Genomic DNA, 21,922 nt, shown 5'->3' with positions numbered 1-21,922 from the left:
TTTTTGTTTATTGTACACAGAGAGAGGGAGGGAGGTAGGTAGGTTTCGTAATGTTTTGTAAATAGTTTTGACCCAAAAAAATGTTTTGTAAATAGAAGTACTGTAAATAGTACTATTTGTAAACCTTGTACAACACGGGGAACCGACATCTAGATAAAAAGAAATAGACTTTTATTAGTAACAAGTGTTCTTGGACTCAACTCTCATCCATCTCCCTAAAATTATACATATTATAAAAGATGATAGACGGCCACTTTTAAAAAGTACTTTCTCGAAACAAAACTCCTTTCATATAGTTACTTTATATATTGTAAAATTACTTTTAGAACCATAATCTAGTTTCTACCTAGAAACTCCTTGAATATAACAAGTGTGATAATAAAAAGTAATGCCACATTATTTTCACAATACGAGGGTCTGATCTTTCTGATGTATCATCTCTCTGATACCATCAGCATAAAGCAAAGATTTTACGTGCTCTTCTAGCCTTGATGGGCTACAGTTATCGTAACTATACATTATAGGCACCATCCTCGCAGCATTCAGACAGACTTTAGCAAAAGATGAGGGAAATGGATTTGTTCGAGTGAAACATTCTTTGTTGAGACATTTCCATGCATCTGAGATCTTATGTTTGATGTGTTCTCTTGCTGTCTCCTCAGAAACTCCTGGGTGGTCCTTCATGTAACAGGCAAGATAGGACCCATCTTTTCCAACTTGATCATTGTCCTGTAATAAGAAAAAGATATTATATTGAGGCCTGTGGATCGAGGTCTTCCAAATTTGTGGTCCAAATGTGAAGTGGATGAATTATGTCAAACAATCATGTAGCTTCAAATTGGACTTGCCCAAATTTCCTTGAATATAATGGTATCATAGTATTCTAGCTTTCTACTTCACATGAAAATATTTTTGAATTTGTTTGTAAAATGTAACCAATTTAACATCATGTATGGTATACTTCCTCCGGTTCAAAATGTAGGAGTTAGTTAGGGGATTTAGTTTTGTCTTAAATGTAAGATTTGTATTTACTTTATCACCTATATTTATAATATCTTTTTCTCGAACTATTGCAATTGATTGCCTATACTCAGAAAATTTTCATCAAAGAGTAATTTTAATATAAATGATTAAAAAGAGTATTCTAGGCAACACACATTTTTTCAAATTACTAATTAACCGATTTCCTTAATCTCTGTAAATAAGTTGTTTAGTTCCCATATTTAAAAGATTAGAGGGAGTATTGAGAGAAATATAAAGTTACAGATAGTTACAATCTAGAACGATTGGTCGCTGACGTCTTGAAAACTAAATCAGAAGTTGAATTAATGGATTTACTACATCATGATTTAACTGTGGCCAGTCATCCAATATAATTCTAATATATATATCACCACACAATATATTTAAATCTTAATCATAACATCATTTTTTTTCACCGTACCTTTGCACCTTCTAAGTCATCACAGAGCCTGAGAATTGTGGATGTGGAGGATATCAAAGGTGGAAAGCCATCCATGAGAACCAAAGTTTCATTGGTAATGCCTTCACCTAACATGAAGAATGCGTGCACAAGGCACACATCCACCCCTGTGCTCACAATCCCGTTCTCTAAATACTCCTCACTATTTGGTAACTTCCCTGAACTGAGCCATTTGGCTTCTTCCAAAAAGGCATTGCACAATCTTATCCACTACAAAAAAGAAATTATAAATCAATGATTTTTTCCCTTAAAAGAGAGGTCTTTTTCTTATAAACTGAAACATGAACTTAATTTATAATTACCGATTTGATTAACGTTTTTATAGGGTTCCATCCATGTTTGTTTTGGACCCTAATGGCAAATTCATTGGTAATATCATAGAGGGCCTTGAAGCAAGCTTTCATGTAGTCTGGTAATCGCTCAGTTGCTCCCAAATCCCATCTGCATTAATATTCATACATTCATTGTGTTAACACCAATGAGAAACTTGTTATGATTTTTATAATTCATTATTTATGTGTGTGTGAAAATTAATTTACCTCTTAACAGCATTTACAAAGACACGGAGTTCGTCCAAACTTCCATAAACATCAAATATATCATCAATTATGTATACCAGAGATAGGGGTTTTGTGAGTTCGATCCTTTCTTCTGAAAAGATAGGATCCGTGAGGCATGCCATGGACCACGTGTACCACTTTATTGGCTCGTCTCTAACAAACGTCAAGTCCTTGGCTAAACCCAGCTCTTTCCACCACCTATATACATTACATGTATAAAACTGTGTCAGTACGAGAATGTAACTACGACTTGTCTTTTATAAATAGGCTAATATATAGAATGTTATCTGATATTATATCAGATTAAAATAACTCACTTAGACACTGCACGTATCTCCTTCAGGTTGATTGAGTTAGCAATTTGTGTATTGATTTGGGATAGGTTTTCTAGAGGCATTAACCATCCATTGTTAAGTTGGGAATTTGAAATATGGAAATTTCTGGGCGTAAACCTGGGCAAACTTTTGTGAATTGGGTACTTGAGAGTATTTGCAATAACATTAGCTTCATGATATTCATGGAATCTTGAACTTAGAAGATGATATGTAAAGTTCCCAGCTTCATGAAGATCATCTTCTCCTTGTATACTTAACTGCGAAGCTTCAAACAGTTCAATCAACCCTTCAGTGTCTCCCCAAAATTTCTGCCTCAGCCTTCCCTTCTTGTCCATGAAGTTTTCAAACACGCCTGCACAATAAGATTCAATAATAACCATTCATTTTTTAAGATTCAAGAACAGTACTGCTATTCCAATAATTGACATGTGTGGCTTTTAGAAAGAATTATATAATATTATATATTTGGCCATAGAAGCGAAAGCTTCGCGTGATAAATATGCATCACGTGCCTGCATCTATCTTATTCTAATTATGAGTCTTTACTTTCTGGAAAAGGAAAGACACGTTTACAATTACCTGTATCTATATCACAAAGTTGTTGTCTTAACAAGCGAAATTGAAGAGCAACTTCAGAGAGCTGAAGATTATGATCTGTGTTATAATAGCTGTGAGTTCCAAGCTTCAGATAGTGTTTTCGAACAGCCTCTTGAATCTCCTCTTCGAAGTGGTGTTCAATCCCAAGCCTTTGGATCATATCAATCATATATAAACCATCCACTGATCTCTCTCCTGCTTTTTCAAAGAAGATTTTCTTAACGTTCTTCAATTCTTTTGCATGTCTGATATGTATGTCATCCTGAAAATGAGTAACAATTATACCTACAAGTATAAATTAAAGATGATATATAAATGAACGAACATGCATTCATTATAGTGGAAAGAGCTTTGACTTCCTAAGCACAAGTCTCGTGTATGAGGCCGTGTGATGCAAAAAACACATATGAAAAAGCTACTCCTAATTAGGCCCAACAAAGAGAGAGAGTCCCAATTGGACCCAACAATGCTCGCATCTAATTCAGTCAGATAGCTATATAAGAAATAATGATGATATAAATAAATCACATTATTTTGTTTACACTCTCTTGGAATATGTATGTGTGTATAGAAGATTGAATTAAAAGTGATAAAAGGGAATTGCCTCACATTCAATGTTGATTTTGAAGGACTGATGTTCCGCTGCATGGAAATGATAGAAATGGCTTTAGTCATGGAAGCAGAGTTTGAGAAATGATTTCGTCTGGGATTGGTTCTTGGAATATCTGAGATTTGCTTCAGAAAAAATGGCGACTTTAGGGTGTAAAGCTGACAGGGTACCATGACGAATGAGCATATATATATATATATATATATATATATTATGCAGAAAGAAGGTTTGCTTTGATGCTTTAATGGTAGATTCTATGTTGGAGGGATATCATTGTAGTGAGGAGGAAATAAGAAGAAGCCATTTATATAGAGAAGCAGTTAGGCGCGAGAGAGTATCATTAAAACATAAGGAAACAAAATTGAATTCTACAAGTCTGGTTTCTCCGACATTTCTGATGTTCCTTTCAAGCACAATTAAAGATATGGGCCCCAATGTCAAACATGTTTCATGGTGACAATTGAATTCCACAAGTCTAGCTTCTCGGTTTCATTTTTGTCCTTATCATTTGTAACTGGTAGAAGGAAAACATTAATTAAATAGGTAAAATCTTTTATTTTTATCCTTATTCAGAAAAGTATTAAATACTAATATATTTTCTTTCACTCATTTCTACCTGAAGTGCAAGGAAGGAAAAAATGAGACCAGGCAAATAAGAGGGAAAATATTGACAAGGACAAATGTCTGGCATGTGTTTTTTGATAACTCAGAATATACTTAAGTCATTTTGAGTTTAAAACTAATTCCTGTTAAGTCGGAATGTTAAAGTTAAAATCCTTCCAATAAGTATACTTTTCAGAATTTGAGCTTGTATTCTCCTTTTTACAAGATAAGACTGCTTATCATTTCAACCAACAACTTGTTGGTATAAATATTTCTTTTAATAATATCTTTCTCTTACGGATATGAAGAAGAAGAGCCCACCTAACTTGTTTTTGGATTATCAAGGAAAATATGCGTCACATGAATGTGCAGCGTACGTTTAAAGGGGCCACTTGGAATTGTATTCCTTTACATAGTGTCAAATCGGGGGGAAAAAACTGTATGTGGTTCCTATGGAAGTAATTTGAGAAGATATCACTTTAAATCCAGATAATGAAAATAGTGACAATGTAGTGTGAAGACAAAATTGTCCGTCCATTCTCACCCAAAAAAAAAAAAAGTCCTTCCATTTTTTCCTTTTTTATAAGCACGGATATAATCTTATTGAAAGTTATCTTATTCAAAATAGTATTACGTATTAAATGTGTGTTCACCTTAAGGATTCCTCCAACCTTGTTGCTGCCAGCCCAACTAATCCTGTGTATATTTTCTTATGTTCTTCAAATTTGAGGAATTCTTGTCTTAGAAATTAATTGATTGTAAGATTTGAAGAACTCATCTGCAAGCATGTGAGGAGTTGTAAGAATGAAAAGTCCGAAGATTAAGAAAATTTTTCATCATATACATGCATGGACGTAAATTATTTTCAATTATTATTAAAGAAGATTTTTATTAAAAAAAATTCAATCGTTATCACATAGAGCTTTACATTGTTACAATATATAGTAGGATAGATTAATCCCCCAAAAAAGAGGTGAACTGGATGTGTTACAAAAATTGGTAACTGAAGTTTAAAACTTGAAACAACAAAATTGAGCCGAAAAATAGAGTATATAAGACTTTTCAAGATAAAGATAAGTGAAGTAATAGAGAGAATGACAGAGAAAGATGAGAACACATGCATTGTTTTTGGTTCAGGTACTAAGCTTATATCCAGTTTCTAATTAGTTACTTAAATTTTTTCACAATAAATTACCAATCTAAACTGAATAGTGTGACCATTCCCCTCAAGTATATGTACTTTATATCAAGTAATTAAATTCTAGGCAGAATTACCACGAGATTCCAAAAAGTAATTTAATTATAACAAAATCCTAACAAGAAGTTACCAGCATGAAGATATCATTTCCTATTATGTGACTTGTCATTGTATGTTTTTTAGTTGTCAATAGATTTTAGGGTAATTAAATCTCTTCTTTGAGATCTAATTGTAATTCTCTCTAAACTCTATTCAAGTATATGGTACCTCGAATTGACAAATTTAAGACAAGCTCTTCTATATGACAATCATCGGTTATTGTATATTAAATTAAATAACTAATTAAAGAAAGCTTTTGAGCAATGGAATAAATTAAAGTTTCAAAAAGACAATATATCTTCTATCAATTTGGCATCGTTCAAATATTTAGAGTTATTTACCAATGAATTTTTTTTTAAAAAATCCTCATAAATACCTTTTTTTTTTGGAGAATTAATTGGCCAATGATAATATAATTTTATACACAGAAAGTATCAATATTATGAAAGATTTCATACTTAGAAAGTATCAATGTACTTGAGTTTAGGTACCATTGAGTAATTAATTCTTCAAACTGACATTTATGGTTTTTCTATTTCCTTTGTTTTTCTTTTTTGAATGAGTCTATGATTTCAGGAAATATATAAGATTTTCTCTTTTTGGCGGAGGGGAGAATTGATTGGAGGAGAAGCGAAATTGCTTAGTTTTGTATGAATGTTGGAGGATGATGTGGTTCATCAAAAAATATGTGATCCAATATAGACATGTCATTTCTTTTAATTTCTTTATTTGGAATAGCATAGCTTTGTGGGTTTTTCTTTATAGAAAGTTTAGTTGGGTTTTAAACAATCAAAATGGCTAACTTATGTTTTAAAAGATACCAACATATTTAAATATTAATGAAATTCTCACGTTAGCATGGTGTCTTGATATTCTGTTTCAGGGAACAATAGGACACAAATGGACCCTAATATTGTAAAACTTATAATAAAAGATGTCGTCCATGACTCAAATAATTTAATTAGACTTCTAACTGCCTGCATCATCCTGATTAATGAATAAAAATTTTCTTATGATAAGTAATATAAAAATATAAAATTTATGGTAAATCACATTATCCACAAAAAATCGATAATGGAGCATCTCATTTATCTAACTCAGTGTATCGCACAAGGAAACATGCGTAATTTATAATAATAATCTCTAAAGTTTTATAATTAAAAAAAAACTTGCATTATGAATTTTTAACATCAAGACTAAAAACAAAAAGATAATAAGGAGCATGAAATGTGATAATATTAATTATACCTCACTATATTAATTAAAATTTTCGTCGGAGGAAAGTTGGGAAGGGAAGTTAGGACATCTCCGGAAGCAGAGAAGTACATCTTCTTTGGTTCTTAACTTCTCAGAAAGTGAAAAGTCTCACACAGTTTTCTCATAATTAGCCTGAGCAAAACCAAGACGAGTTCTATGCTCCCAATCTTTGTCTTTCAAATAAAAAATTAATAAAGTTTAGGAGAATGACAGAAAAAGACCCTAAAAATTATAAAATCCCAAATTAGGATTTGTAACAACATTTTAATAGGTTTTGACAATAATTAAATTACAAATAGCAACAGATTTTTGTGAAAACACATAATTTGAGATTTTGCAATTTTCAAGATCTCTTTTTTTTTTTTCGTTTTCTCTATATTTTGTAAACAGATATATGTAAAATAACTTCTTGACAAGTTAATTTTATAGGAAGTGTCACCTCTCGAGAAGTTAACTTTCTAGAAAAATGTGTAATTAAAAGAATATTAAATATTAGTCTTTAGAGAAAAAAAAATATTAGGTCATTTTTTTCTCCTTTTAATTTCCTTCTACCTAAACAGAATCCAAATTTTATTGACAGTGCTCTGAAAGACAGTGTAGGGAGAGCTTACTTAGCTTGGTTCAAGCATACGAGACACTTTTCGCATTTGTCTAGTTCATCATAAATTGAGCTTTCCCCCTTTTTAACTCCCCACTAAAATATGAGATTCAAACATATATGAGAAGAGAAATCATATACTTCTATAAATCCTATTTATAAAACAGATAAAAAAACATTTTTTGTACGAATGTACAATGTAATTTTATCCTTGTTTTAACTTTGTTTTCATGAGATTAATATATATGAAATAGGAACAAAGTTGAAAAGTTGTTAAATTTTAAGGGAAATTAATAAAATTTAGGTTTTTTCTCAGTTTGTGTGAAAAATACAGGAAGTGAATTATAAATACCACTTCGTTCTTACATGTAAGTTACTATATCTCATCTTCGTATATCAATAAATTCATTAAATTGATAAAATGTTCCACATTTGCTCCTATTAAAGAAAAAGTACTAAAAAAAATTGTTGTACATTTTCTATCGCCTATGTTCTTTATTGTATTTAATAAGATTTAAACTGGAAAAAGGTCATCAATTACCCTACAAATAATTTATATTTATTGAAAAAAAAAACTTTTCTCCTACATTTTTTGATCTATATGAAACATGTTTGAAGTGACTTTTAAATACTACTTTGTTCCTATATGTAAATTACTTGTATCATATTTTGGCATAAAAAGAAAAGCATTAAATTGATCAAATCTTCCACATACATGCACTGCGCTTGATAAAGAAAGGCCACCAAAAAAATTATTGGGTATTTTCTATCACCTATTTTTTTCATTGTATTTAATAAGAGTTAAATTAGAAAAAGATCATTAATTACCATACAAGTGATTTATATTTAGGCACAAATTTTTCTCTTACAAATAACTTACATATAATAGGGGGAGAGGGGTCTCTCCACTTCCCTTCCTCTCCATTTTTATCCACTTCTCATTTTACTGATTACATTGAAAGTTTGACATTCCAGATTTCATATTTTAAAAAATTATGAATAAAATATTAAAAAAATTTTAAAATAAAGAAATAAAATTAAACTACTAAATTTTAGACAGGATAATTCAAAACAATAATAAAAAAATATTTTATAAAATTATTTTCTAAAATATGAAATGTGGATTGTAATTTTAATTTTAATGGTTGAGATGGAAGTGGATGAAAATGGAGGGAGAGGGAAGTGGAAAGAATCTTTGCCCACATAGAGGAACAGAGTAGTAGAACTAGAGGAATAATACCTTAAAGAAGCCAATTTATTACTATAAAGAATGGTTGACCATTTAATAGGTGTAAATGTGGCAGAAAAATAATGGTGTTTTGGTACGCATTTAATGAGAAAAATTAGATTTAACAATAAATAAGGTCCACATAATCTCGTTTATACAACCAGGCTAATTATTAGATTTTACTAAAAATATGACAATTCACGTTTGTATGAGGCATTTGAAATTAATGCAATAATAGCTCCCACTTATAATCTCAAAATTTAGGAAGGGATGTGGTTCATTCCATTTTATAAGCTTTCATTTGAAATCTGTCTTAACATTTAATGTATTTTTTTTTTTTAAATTTCACCCTTAATTATTTAGTCTTTCTCCTTTGCCATATTCTCCCTTATAACATTTCCACGTACATTATCTTTCTTTCTTTTTCTCATTTATTACAAGCACATAATGAAGACAAAGATACATTTATAACTTATTTATTACTTTTAACTAATTTTAAATAATTATTTGCTATCGGTGAATTAGTTATTTATAATACAATTATAAACAAGCCTTCGGCGGCATGCAATCTCGTATTGTCGTATGTGCTATATGATCACTTTGAAGTAAGTTACCATCGAAAATGATTTTCTTGGTTTTTCATTTCGTGATGGCTCATGCGGTTCACATTGAAATTGAATTGTCAAAAATCTAGATTTCCTTGACCCTTTCTAACTATCTAATGAAAATAAAAGAATTGTGGTTATAAAATTTTAAGTTTACCTATATTTAATACCATCATCAATCAATCAATTACATCCAAAAAAGCAATACAATATGCAACTAACGACATTTTACATAAAGACAATATTAAAAAATTTTAATCAGCATCACATTCAGTGATTTGTAATATAATAAGATGTGACATATGAAAAGAAAGAAAACCAACCAAGAGAGTAATTTTAAAACCACATATTCAACTAAGATTGTTCAATGCACGAGTTCAAACAAACTTATGACAAGTATATAAATTTGAATCGTGAAGTTTTGAGAATTTACCAATTTCCCTTTATCAATAAACGGTTATTAAAAATATATCATTAAATGATTGGAATATAAAAATGACAAAAGTTTGATTCAAATATATTTTAAATTCAAGTTATTGAATTTTTTTTAAAATAAAAGGCAATTATATTATAAAGTAAAAAATAAAATCTTTAAAACAAAAGTTCCACAGGAAAGGTTCATGGAGAAAACACACCCTTAAAATTAAAGAATTATCATGAGGAAATGTCAAATTATTGAAATTAAATCTATCAATATTCATGATTTATCACAATCAACATAGAAGTTTCTATCTTTTGGTTTTATTATTCTTTGGATTGGGTGGTGCGATTGGTGAAGTTCTACTTAACATATGTTTCACTTACTCCACTCAATAAAAATGATAGACTTGTAGAATTAAACTTGTGAATTTAACCAAATTTACACATAGTATGAATTTCAGAGCGAATTAAAAATGTAAAACATGTTAAACTAAACTTTGATAACAGATTCAAGCACATCTAAACATGTTTTTAACTCCTCCCTCAAATAATTTTCAAACTACATTCTATAACGCTGCGAAAAAACAACAAATTAGTAGCAAAATTTAGCAACAAAACATGCAAATTCCACAGCAAAAACGATCATCACTAATTTAATTTTGTTGCTAAAATAATTAATGACAAAATTTGGTCACTAATTTATTTGTTTTTAAACAAATAGATAAGTCAGTAAATCAGATAAGTCATTGACTAAAGGATCAATGATCTGATCATAATTAATTTAATAATTTCTATAGATAGTGTGTGTGTGTGTGTGTGTGTGTGTGTCAACTACAAAATAATAAATTCATCCATAAGAATTTTTATATAACATATTAACAAGAAATATATTAACAATCAAGAAGAGATCATTTGGTTTAGAGATGTGGACGATTCGTGATTATGAGATTTTAACAAGAATGGCGTCAGCATTTGTGAGGTTGTTTGTTGACGCTCCGCTCCCTATTTGTAAAGTATAGAGAAGAAAATTGTTTGGTTCTATTTATAGGACAGGAAGAAAAATTTTTCATATGAATATATAACTTTACTTTTTATTTATTATTATGTTAATTTTTTTCTAAAAATATAATATACATAAATAAGGATAATATCAAAAACTTATTGAATTTTAAATAAAAATAATGAAATTTAAAGTTTTTCTTAATCTATGTAAAACATAATCAAAGTGACTTATATTAATTATTAAGCACTGCTGGAGTACTCCATAGGAGCCATCCTCCTTGTCGCTTATATATGATAACAGAGTGAATAATATTTTTTCATTTGACTCAATTATCATTCTTTATATGATACTCCCGTCTCAAATAGAAGTCATTTGCAAGTAGGAGTAGAAGTAGGCTAGGCCTTGTCTAGCCTATTTTAGGCCTAGCCTAGCCTATTTAGTAAATAGGCCATGCTCAGGTTTAGGCCTATTTAGATAAACAGGCTAAGCCTATTTTTACAAGGCTTAGCCTACAAGCCTATAGGCTTGGCCTATTTAGCTTCTTTTTTTTATATTTAAATTTACACTATTATATAATATAATCTAGATTAATTTTATAAATTATTTATAAAATCCTAAGCCTCATATCCCACCATTCACACACAAACGTGACCCTTTCATCAATCAATCTTTCACCTCTACATTTCTTTTCTTTGATCACTCAAAATGACTATGTTAGCTTATCCCTCTCCCCTAATTTATGTTGTTCACTAAAGCATAACAATTGTAGTAAGTTTGTTTTGGTGATGCCCAAATGAAATATTATAATACTGCGAGAAAAGCAAAGGGCAAAATCTAGTTTTATTTACATGCCACTTGTTGGGTTTGGTTGATTTTAAAAAATATATCTCCTTAGTCAACATATAATTAGTTGTTCTTATTCATATTTGCCAGAACAATTGTTGTCACTAAGCATTCTTTTTCCTTACTAGACTCTTATTATCTTATATTATATGTGAGAATAGATCATAAGCTTTTAAGACATAACATAGGCTTTAAAATAGGTTTGAAGAGTTATACATGAATTTGGAGGCATGTGCTTTTAAGCCTATTTAAATACCTAAATTTTAAGTAGGCTTTTAAAAAGGCTTTTAGGTTTTATCAGACCTTTTGAAGGCTCAGGTTCGAGCTTAAAAAAAAGCATACATGCAAGCTCAGGCTCAAGCCCAGGCTTTAGATCTATGATGCAGGTCCAGGCCTATTTAGCTAAAGCCTAGCCTAGTTTATTTCTACCCTTATTTGCAAGGAAAAAGTTTTGGCTAAGTCATTTATGGGGAAAATTTTAATTATAAAATTATGTCACTTATATTTAATGCTTGTTTTCTAATTTGATCCTCACTTAATTCTCATTGAAAGGAGAAAGAAAGGGGAAATATGAGCATGATTTGTAAATGTGAAGAGAGAGAGAGAGAGAGAACTTTCATAAAGGTAACATCAAAAAAATTTTCAGTTTAATACATTCCTTGATATACGAGAATATATTACAAGTGACTTATATTAATTATTAAGGACCGGAGTGAATTTGTTTTGATACTAAATATAATATATTGGTTCTGTTACCAAAAATATATATAATATATAGATTCATTTTATCTTTTAAATTTATAAGTTTATTTTCTAAATTCTCTATATTAATACATGTTAATGGCATTTTCCATCAAGAGCAATGTATCCAATGCAAATGAATAAAAAAAAATTATTTTAAACAGTGCACACTTATTAGAAATAACAATAACTTAACTAATTTTTTCAATTTGTACAAATTAATTATCTAGTTCTTATATTTAGGAAATAGAATTTATAATATCTGAATAATTGATATCCTTAATATTCATACTTTGATATATATATATATATATACACAAATATGTTATATTTTATTTATTATGTCTGAAATGTATTTTATTTATATTCATAATAGTTGTTATTTATACTCCCAGGAATTAAAAAACTCTGTGATGTGAAGTGTATTGAGCGACCTTGACTTTTCTATAACTAATTTGTGATTATGACAAATTTATGTCAAATGCACGCATTTCTTTACAGCCCATCGTCATCATGCTAGGGAAAATTGGTACACTAGTTAAGAATAGTGTGTAAAATAGTTTTCGTACTATAAAAGAATTCGTTGAAACTTGATCTAAAGATGAACCAAATCGATATAAATTAAGAAAGAAACAAAACCAAACCCAATTAACGAACAACATTAATAAATTGATCAGAAAACGTATCCTAATTCGTTACGTATCCTCACGGCCATCGATATTCACGTCGACTTAAGGCAAGGATAATGTCAAATTATGTATACAGGACAATAGAAGAGAGAACGCCAATTCAAGAGTATGGGGCCAATATAGCTATTAAAGTGCTGAGTCCTTAAAATTTACTATTAAGTGCAATGTTCAAGTGTTGTGGGGTCACTAATAGTACTTTTTTTTTTAGGCCTTTAGGAGGTTTTAAGTGACACAAATACCGCCAAGAGCTTCGTGGCCTAGTCGCAAGGAAGTGCTCCTATAAGCGGGAGATTGTAGATTTGATCATACTCATAATCCCATACTGTTGGTACTGGCTCCTCTATTTTTTTTTTTTAAAGGTGGAAAATACCTCAAGCAAAATATAATAAACGGTATTATAGCAAAACATTAATTGGGGCAACAATTTACATGACCCAAAGTAAGAAGAAAGGCGTCGAGTTGTTAAATATTTGTCTTGAACAATTATGATAAGTTTGGGCTAAATTATTAGGAAAATAAAATTTTCTAAAAAGAAATGGAATTTGGTTAGGTGAGATCATTAATGATTGGGTTGAATCCGTTAGCTGCCTGCTAGCATGAAACTTCGTATTAAATTTGAAATTCGAAATGTGCTAATCTGAACAATGAGAAATGTTTTCCATCGAATGATGGGTCGTTGGGCGTTTGCCAAAGGAAAAATTAATCTGTAGGTCCTTATAATTTTATTAAATTTAAAATCAGGTCCTTACGAATTTTGTACAATTCTTAGTATTTGCCTAATTTTAATGTCAATCCTTCTGTTACAGCGCTATTAATTCATGGGTGATGTGGGTTACGTTCGACCATCTACTCCTTCCGTTCCTCCCTCCCCCTCCTCGATTCAGTCTCACAGTTCATGCATCCTCTCTCTCCACCATCATCCTCCTCATCTCCTTTTGCATAAGTTTCACTATATGTTTCAGATTCATCATTTTAATGCCAATCCATTTCACGTTATAATAGAAGGATTGGCATTAAAATTAGGCAAACAATAAGAATTGCATAAAAAGAAAAAAAATCTATAGAGATCTGATTCAAAACTTGATAAAACTATAAAGATCTACAGATTAGTTTTTTTCTTGGCAAAAACAAAAATGAAATTTCAGACCGTCCATATTTTACATTTAGAAAAATTAATTTTTTAATACTTCAACTTTCAACTCACTTATAATTCAAAACCTCAAATATGACTTGGCGCGATTCATTCCTAAACTTTTGACTCATTTAAAATTCATTCTTTTTTTTTCTCAAAGAAAATGATCCTTATCAATCCAACTCATATTTGGGTCATCCTATTAACTGCTTATGTGGATACCCAGTCACCGTCCCATCATCTTCAGCCTCCCACCGTCTCTCATTGGCTTACTTACTGGTGCTGACAACAATCCTTTTCCATTCCACTCTGACTCGGTCTCCATACCAGTAAGTGAAATGGAAATGATTCTTATCAACACCCGTAAGTGAGCCAGCAAGAGACGGTAGGGAGGTTGAAAATGATGGTGACTTGGCAGCCACATAACCACTTAATATGATGACTCAAGTATGAGTTACATTTGATGAGGATCATTTTCTTATGAAAAAAGGAAAAAGATAATGAATGAGTTTCAAGCAGGTCAAAAGTTGAGGATTGAGCAGCGCCAAATCATATTTAAGAAACTATGTTATAGAAGTGGAAGGACCAAAAAAATAATTTTCTCTTTAAATTTTATTCAATTCTTATTTCTTTTACTCTTAATATTTTATTTTCATTATATGCATAGTTTTAAAATAAATATAGTTTTCAGTTGTGTCATCTTTTCAAAATTAATTATTAATTATTACTCTCTCTGGTTTTATTTATGAGTTTCCAATTTTGAAAAGGGTGTCGTCCATTTTGTAAGCTTCAATTTAGATTTGTCTTAACATTTAATGTATTTTTTTAATGTTATTTTTAATTTTTTTCTCTCTTATCACATATTTCACACATTTTCTTTTTTTTTTTCTCATTTATTATAAAGACATATTTAGAAATAAAAGTCTAGTTTAAATCTATTTATTTATTTTAACTAATTTTAATTAATTGTTTGTTATTTAAAATTTATAATAAGAATTGGAGTGAGTATTTAAATAATATTAATGAAAAATTTGGCCAGTTTGTTTTAACGCAGACAGGACAGGGCACGTAGCAAGTATAGATCAAATAATGTCTCTAAGTTGTCTTTGGTACTTTTTTTTTCCCCGGGGGGGGGGGGGATTAGAACGGATCTCTTAATACATTAATTTTAACATATAGATGGTCGGTTGGTTCATATATTTGGTGCGAAGGAATTAGAAGGGAGAAAATTTTTTTTTAATAGCCTCATTTAAAAATTAAAAATATTAGATTGTAAAATTTTGATAAAAAAATGTATAAAATAAAATTTTAATCAAATAAATTTATTAAAATTTTTCTTCCCTGTCTCACTTGTACCAAAACAAGCCTAAGTAAACTTGTTGGATTGTTCCATTGGACCAAGCGTTATTTACAGTCATATTCTCATTCATTATAGATGAAGGAATATACACACACATATATGTGCGCATATATATATATATATATATATATGTTCGTATGAACTCTAATATGAAAAGCATAGATAAAGTTAGTTAAATATCAAAGATTTGAGCTACTTTAATTTTAGGGGGGGAAAATAAGGCTGAAACTGTAATTTTTTAAATTTAGGAAGCTAAAGGTTGAAAATAATAGAGAGGGCAGTAAATTCAAATTAAAATTTTAAAATTTAAGAGAAATGATAAAAATGGATCTCTATTTTTTTAAAAAAAAAAATTCAACACCTCGCCGAAGACTGGCCACTGCCAACTAGCAGGGTTTTTTTTTTTTTTTTGTTGTCATGAAAAATTATTTCAGGAAGGGGATGGGGTAGGATTTGATCCCGATCAATAAAAAGATAGGTGACTATTGGACCACTAATAATTTCTTAATATTGTAATGCAAAAAATATAAGTTAACTCCTTCACTCTAACTTTAGCTTGTGACAACAATTTATCTAAAAATAATAGTCTTGATTGAAAAATGATAAGTCTAAACTTGATATTAACAAAACATTTTTTCCCTTAAAATATAACATGAAGCAACAAGTGAATTAATTAAAAATGATAACAATTTATTTGAGAATGACACGTTTTGATTGGGAAATGACAAATCTAAACTTAAAATTAATAATGTGTTTTTTTTATATATAACGAAAAATAACATGTGAGTTAATTAAAAATGACAACAATTTATTTAGGAACGACAGGTCTAAACTTGTATTAATAAGGTGTTTTTTTCCCCTAATACATCATAGGAAATAAAATGTGAGTCAATTAAAAATGACAATAATTTATCTGAGAAAGACAAGTCTTGATTAGAAAATAATAAATCTAAACATAAATCAATTAAAAATGTATTATTAATCTTAAATCTAGACTTGTCGTTTCACAATCAAGACTTGTCATTCCTATATAAATTATTGTCATTTTTTTATTAATTCACATGTTATTTCACATTATATATCAGGTAAAAAACACATTAATAATATCAAGTTTAAACTTGTCATTTCACAATCAAGACTTGTCATTCTCAGATAAATTGTTATCCTTTTTAATTAATTCATATACTATTTTACGTTATGTATCATAAAAAAACACCTTGTTAATTTTAAGTTTAAACTTATTATTTTCTTATCAATACTTATCATTTTTAGATAAATTGTTGTCACAAGTTGGAGTTAGAGTAAAAAAGTTAACTTATTTTCCCTTTTTTTATTTATTTTAAGGCTAATAAATCATTAGTGGCTCAATGGTCACTTTTTTTTTTCCCTTGTTAGCCCAAATGACCTTGGGATGATAGGATTAAATTCCACCCAACTACTTTTCTCAAATAATTGTTCATAGCCAAAAAAATTCTGACACAAAAAAAAAAAACTCTGTCAGTTGGCAACAGCCACCACGCCGGTGGCCGTTGTTGGCGTTTGCAGCCTGCTGCGGGTGGTGGCACCAGGAAAGGGATTGAAGCTTTTTTTGAAAAAAAAACAAAAGAACATTTTTGTTATTTCTTTTCAATTTCAAAATTTTAATTTGGATTTACTTCTCTCCCTGTCATTTTCAACCCTAGCTTCATGAATTAGGAATTAACAATTTCATATTTCTTTTTTTAATCATTTTCCTTAATTTTAATCAAATTAAATCCATTATTCAAAGTAAAAGTGTAAAAAATAAATAAATTTTTAAAAAGATGTAATTACTTAATTGGATTTTATAAATACTCCTTCCAGTTTTTCTCACAAGTTACAATAAGTTACATTTTTAAAATGTTTAACATCTTATTAATGTACGCTTTTTTTTTAAATTTTTTTTATTCCCAATTGATTATATGCCTTTATATTATTTTTACCCTACTAATTATTGGCATTTTTCCTACTTGTTCTCTCTCTAATTCTTTTTTTTCATAAACTAGAGTATATTTGAAGAAAAATATATTTCTTATATATTTACTGTCATCAATAAATTTTACTTGATTTTTTAATTTACGTAATTTAATTAATTATAACTTATTAACAAAAGCACTGAAAGGAGTAGGCCTGCGTGTTGAAATGTTGGACCAGTTGGAAAATGATGAGGCGTGCTTCATACGACTAGTTAATTGGATTTAGACCTCTGAGATGTGGCTCCATTCCAACATGCAAGACGCTGTCAATCAGTTCATGAGTCACGGAATGCGTCTTAAGTTGATAAAATTTAGAAAAAGTTACAAACAAAGACCCTAAAAAAATATAGAATTATAATTTAGTTCTTCAATTTACAAAATTACTGTCAGAGGCCGGGTCTTTAATATAAATTATGAAATATTATTGAAAAGACGGAAATGCCCTTCTTCTTCTTCTCTTTCTTCCATCTCATGATCTCTTTCCCTTTCCTTCTTCTCTCACTTTCCCTCTCTTCCTCCTCCCCTTCAGAGGCATTACTGACTCTTCAAAAAAGATCGCACCACCTCTAGTTTAGCCTCCAATCCACTCCAGGTCTTTCACAAGCCTTCCGTTGATGGTGGTTCTATCTCGAAGCTCTTCAAGAATGCGGCTGCTAAGGTGCGGACTGGTATGTTGTCACAATAATGGACAGGAGCTGGACTTGTCTCGGCATGCTGAACAGTTTTTGCTTTATTTTGTCTTTGTTTTGCATAGTTATTAGCTATTTTGTCTCTCTCCATACTTTTTACTCCCTGGGTCTCTTATTATAAGATCATTTTAATTAAATTACGTGATTTAAAAAAACAGTTAAAATTAGTTAAAAACAATTAATATATAGTAATTAAATATAATTTTTTCTCAAATATACCTCCATATATAAATAAATAAATGTGAGAGAGTACCAGTGAGATAAATAAATAAATAAAGAGAATGTATTAAATGTATTAAATTAGAGATAAAAAAGGTAATAATATATTAAATATTCAGACAAACTAAAAAATGATCTTATAAAAATAAACATACCTACTTAAAAATTGGATCTTATAATAAAAGACGGAGAGTATATATTTTACCATTCTTGTAATCATTTTGTTTTTGGGTCTCACAGTGCATTATTTTGGCTCTCTTTGGGTGTTCATTCTGTTATATATTTGTTGCACTGCTGCTGATAATTCATTTGTAACTTTAGTTTCTCTGAGTGTTGAGTATCTAAGTTATTTCCTCACTTTTTCTTTGGGCATGAGAATAGATAAATTAAGTAGTTTGTCTTGTTACCTATTTATTCTTCAATATGTATTATGGTAAAGGAAACCATGAATTTTGTCTTCTTAAGTTCTTTTGTTTGTAGAGGTCGTGAAAATGAACACCGCATGAGCTTGTGCAAAACTGCAAATGAGTATTGGTCTCGGAACAAGAACACTAAATGTGTTGCTTTTTGGTCTTCACTAATTAAGATTTGTGCAGATGAATATATTGCCCCTTTTTGAAATGAGCATTGGTCTCGGAACAAGAACACTAAATTTGTTGCTTTTGGGTCTTCACTAATTAAGATTTGTGCAAATGAATATATTGCCCTTTTTTTTTTTTTAGTTTTAGTGGTGATTTCGGACATTATTACACAACAATAAATCGGAAATATCAATTGCGAGAGGAAAAGGATGGATTGATTAATGAGTCCAGGGTTGAATGGAAAGAGTTGTTATTTCTACTTAAAGACTTGTTATTTATAAATAAGGAGTTGTTATTTGAAGAAAGTTTAGTTGTTAGGTGACAATCCAAGAGTTATATATACAGGACAATAGAAGAGAAAACGCCAATTCAAGAGTATGAGGCCAATATAGCTATTAAAGTGCTGAGTCCTTAAAATTTACTATTAAGTGAAATGTTCCAAGCGTTGTGGGGTCACTACTAATCAACAAACTGGTAGGAAAGCACCAAGGCCAAAGCCAGGAAAATACCCAAAACCCCCTATGAAAAATATTACTCCTCCAGTCCTAAATATAAGACTTTTATACTAATATTTATAAGAGTCTTATATTTAGAACAGAACAAGTATATTTTTTATAAGTTCTTTATGAGGTTTTAAGTGACAGAAATACCGCCAAGAGCTTCATGGCCTAATCGCAAGGAAGTTCTCCTATAAGTGGGAGATTTTAGATTTGATCATACTTATAATCCCATACTGTTGGTACTGGCTCCTCTATTTTTTTTTTAATTTAAAAGAGGTGGAAAATACCTCAAGCAAAATATAATAAATGGTATTATATCACAACATTAATTGGGCCAACAATTTACATGACCCAAAGTAGGAAAAAAGGCTTAGAGTTATTGACTACTTGTCTTGAACAATTATAACAAGTTTGGGCTAAATTATTAGGAAAATAAAATTTTCTAAAAAGAAATGGAATTTAGTTAGAGAAACTTGCAAATAAAGACCCTGAAAAGAATAACATTATACTTTGGGTTTTTGAATTCAAAAAATTGCTGCCAAGGGCCATATCTTAAATATGAATTAGCAAATATTGTGTATTAAAAATAACCAATGAACTATTAGGAATAACAAGTACATTATTAAACATTATAAGTTAAATATTGCAAATAACAAGTCCATACTATCAAATGACAAGTACAGTATTATAAACTCCAAGTATTTCAAATAATAAATCTGCAATTGGAAATGATGGAGGGCAATTTGGTCTTTTATATAATATTTGCTAATTCATATTTAAGATCTGGTCCTTGACAACAGTTTTTTTAATTCAAGAATTTAAAGCACAATTTTATATTTTATAAGGTTTTTATTTACGATTTTCCCATTTTGTTCAAAAATTATATACATTGGGCTAAAGAACAATTAATTTCTTCCTAGTTCCTACCATGGCCTGTATCATTGAGAGCGAAAATAAGACCAAGAAGGAGAATGAAATTAGTTGAAAGGGAAGAAATCTTGGGACAATTATGTTACTTTTATTAGTTGGAAATTACTCAAAAAATTTTGCTCAAAACATATCCAAAATAATTAATTATAGAACATAAATTTTATTGGGCGAAGAGAATGTCCATTTCTTTTGCTAAAAGGCCCAAACCAAATGGAAGGGCCAATGAGGGGAAGAAGGTAATGGCAGCAAGGAGAAAGTAATTTAGTCAAATTGAGTTAGTTTCTCCTAATATAGAGAATTAAGATTCAAATTTTTATTAGAAAATATGCTCATATTTAATATCGATAATGTCTCGTAGAATATTACCTTCAATGAGAGGATGTGAGCTTTGAGGAAAGTTTCATGAATTTAGAAAGAGAAAGCAAGCTAGACGCCATTTTCAACATTTTTTCGCCATAACTACTACCTAAGGCTAAAAGTTATTTTCCACACCCAGAGTTTCTTTGAAATACAGAATTTGGACAAAAAACTAAGGAGGAGAAGCTAAGGAAAGAAAGAACCGCCCGCAGGAAGGAAGAGAAGGCTAATTATGTTTTATTAACTTTTTCCTCTGGCATTGGTCTGTTTTGTTCTGCTTGGCGCCACACCGCATAGCTAGTATAAAAGTAGTGTTGTTGAGGTTCTATGAAGATGATATAAGGGCTTGTTTGGGTGTCATCCCAAATCATGGTTTGGGGAAAGAGACTGCCAAATATGGAGAAATATGGAGAAACCATGGTTTGAGCTAAAATCATAATTTTGAGCTTAAAACCATGGTTTCAGAAGAAGTAAATTCATTATGCTTCTGGCTCAAATTAGAGAGTATGATTATGCCTGTCAGAGTAGACCTCAACGATAATATGACTTTAACACCTCAATTATTTTTTTATAAACATATGTCATCTTATATTTTATAAATATATATATGCTTATTAATTATTTATTAATTATATTATCTTATATATTATTAATTATGTTGGTAAAAAATATATTATTAACAATTTTATTCCTTCAAATTAAAATATATTATAAACTTTATCTTTTATATAATTATCATATTAACTTATGCCTTTTTTAGTAATTTACACATGTAAAAAGTGTTTCTGAACAGCTATCTAAACACTCTCACTTTTTCAGAATCATTTTTTCACAAAATCTATTCTTCGCAAAATTTATTTTCCCAAAAATCTATTCTCCATAAGTCATTATTCAAACCATGGTTTGGTTCAATCTAAACACCCCCTAAGATATTACTTATTTATTACAAATAACTAACTTAACTAATTTTTTAAATTTTGATAAATTAGTTATATATCTCTCATAATACGACATGAGAGGTAGTATCTTTTACGTTGTTACTGTGCTTTATTTAATTTTGTATATTGTGTGGCCAGGCCAATTGCGTACATGTATAATTGATTTGAGGATTTAGAATCCTGATTGAACGATTGAAAGACACATCATCAATTAACTTAGATCCAAGCCAGGTTAAATTAATAGTAATGGTAAACATTACGTTAGGGTGCATAATGGCTTCAAAATGTAAAAGGAATAATGTTATTGCAGAGACTTTAGAAAACTTGAGGGAAATTAAACGATATACAGTCTT

At 29.8% G+C, this 21,922-nt stretch overlaps 1 protein-coding gene across 1 annotated transcript; it reads right to left on the bottom strand.

Annotated features, from left to right (window-relative positions):
• Positions 1 to 402: 402 nt before the first annotated feature.
• Positions 403 to 14,326, bottom strand: LOC114734510 ((3S,6E)-nerolidol synthase 1-like). The gene is made up of 7 exons (XM_028922129.1): positions 14,279 to 14,326; positions 2,958 to 3,237; positions 2,361 to 2,730; positions 2,023 to 2,241; positions 1,786 to 1,924; positions 1,445 to 1,693; positions 403 to 729 (listed from the first exon to the last, which is right to left on the bottom strand). The coding sequence occupies exons 1-7, from the start codon at positions 14,324 to 14,326 to the stop codon at positions 403 to 405; spliced, it is 1,632 nt and encodes a 543-aa protein (XP_028777962.1).
• Between the last annotated feature and the right edge of the window lie 7,596 nt (positions 14,327 to 21,922).

The sequence above is a fragment of the Neltuma alba genome, unplaced genomic scaffold (assembly GCF_004799145.2).
Source record: "Neltuma alba isolate B1F8T4 unplaced genomic scaffold, ASM479914v2 tig00013107_pilon, whole genome shotgun sequence".
Classification (NCBI taxonomy): domain Eukaryota; kingdom Viridiplantae; phylum Streptophyta; class Magnoliopsida; order Fabales; family Fabaceae; genus Neltuma; species Neltuma alba.
The sequence above is the reverse complement of the archived record's forward strand: the minus strand, read 5'-3'. Positions and strand labels throughout refer to the sequence as shown.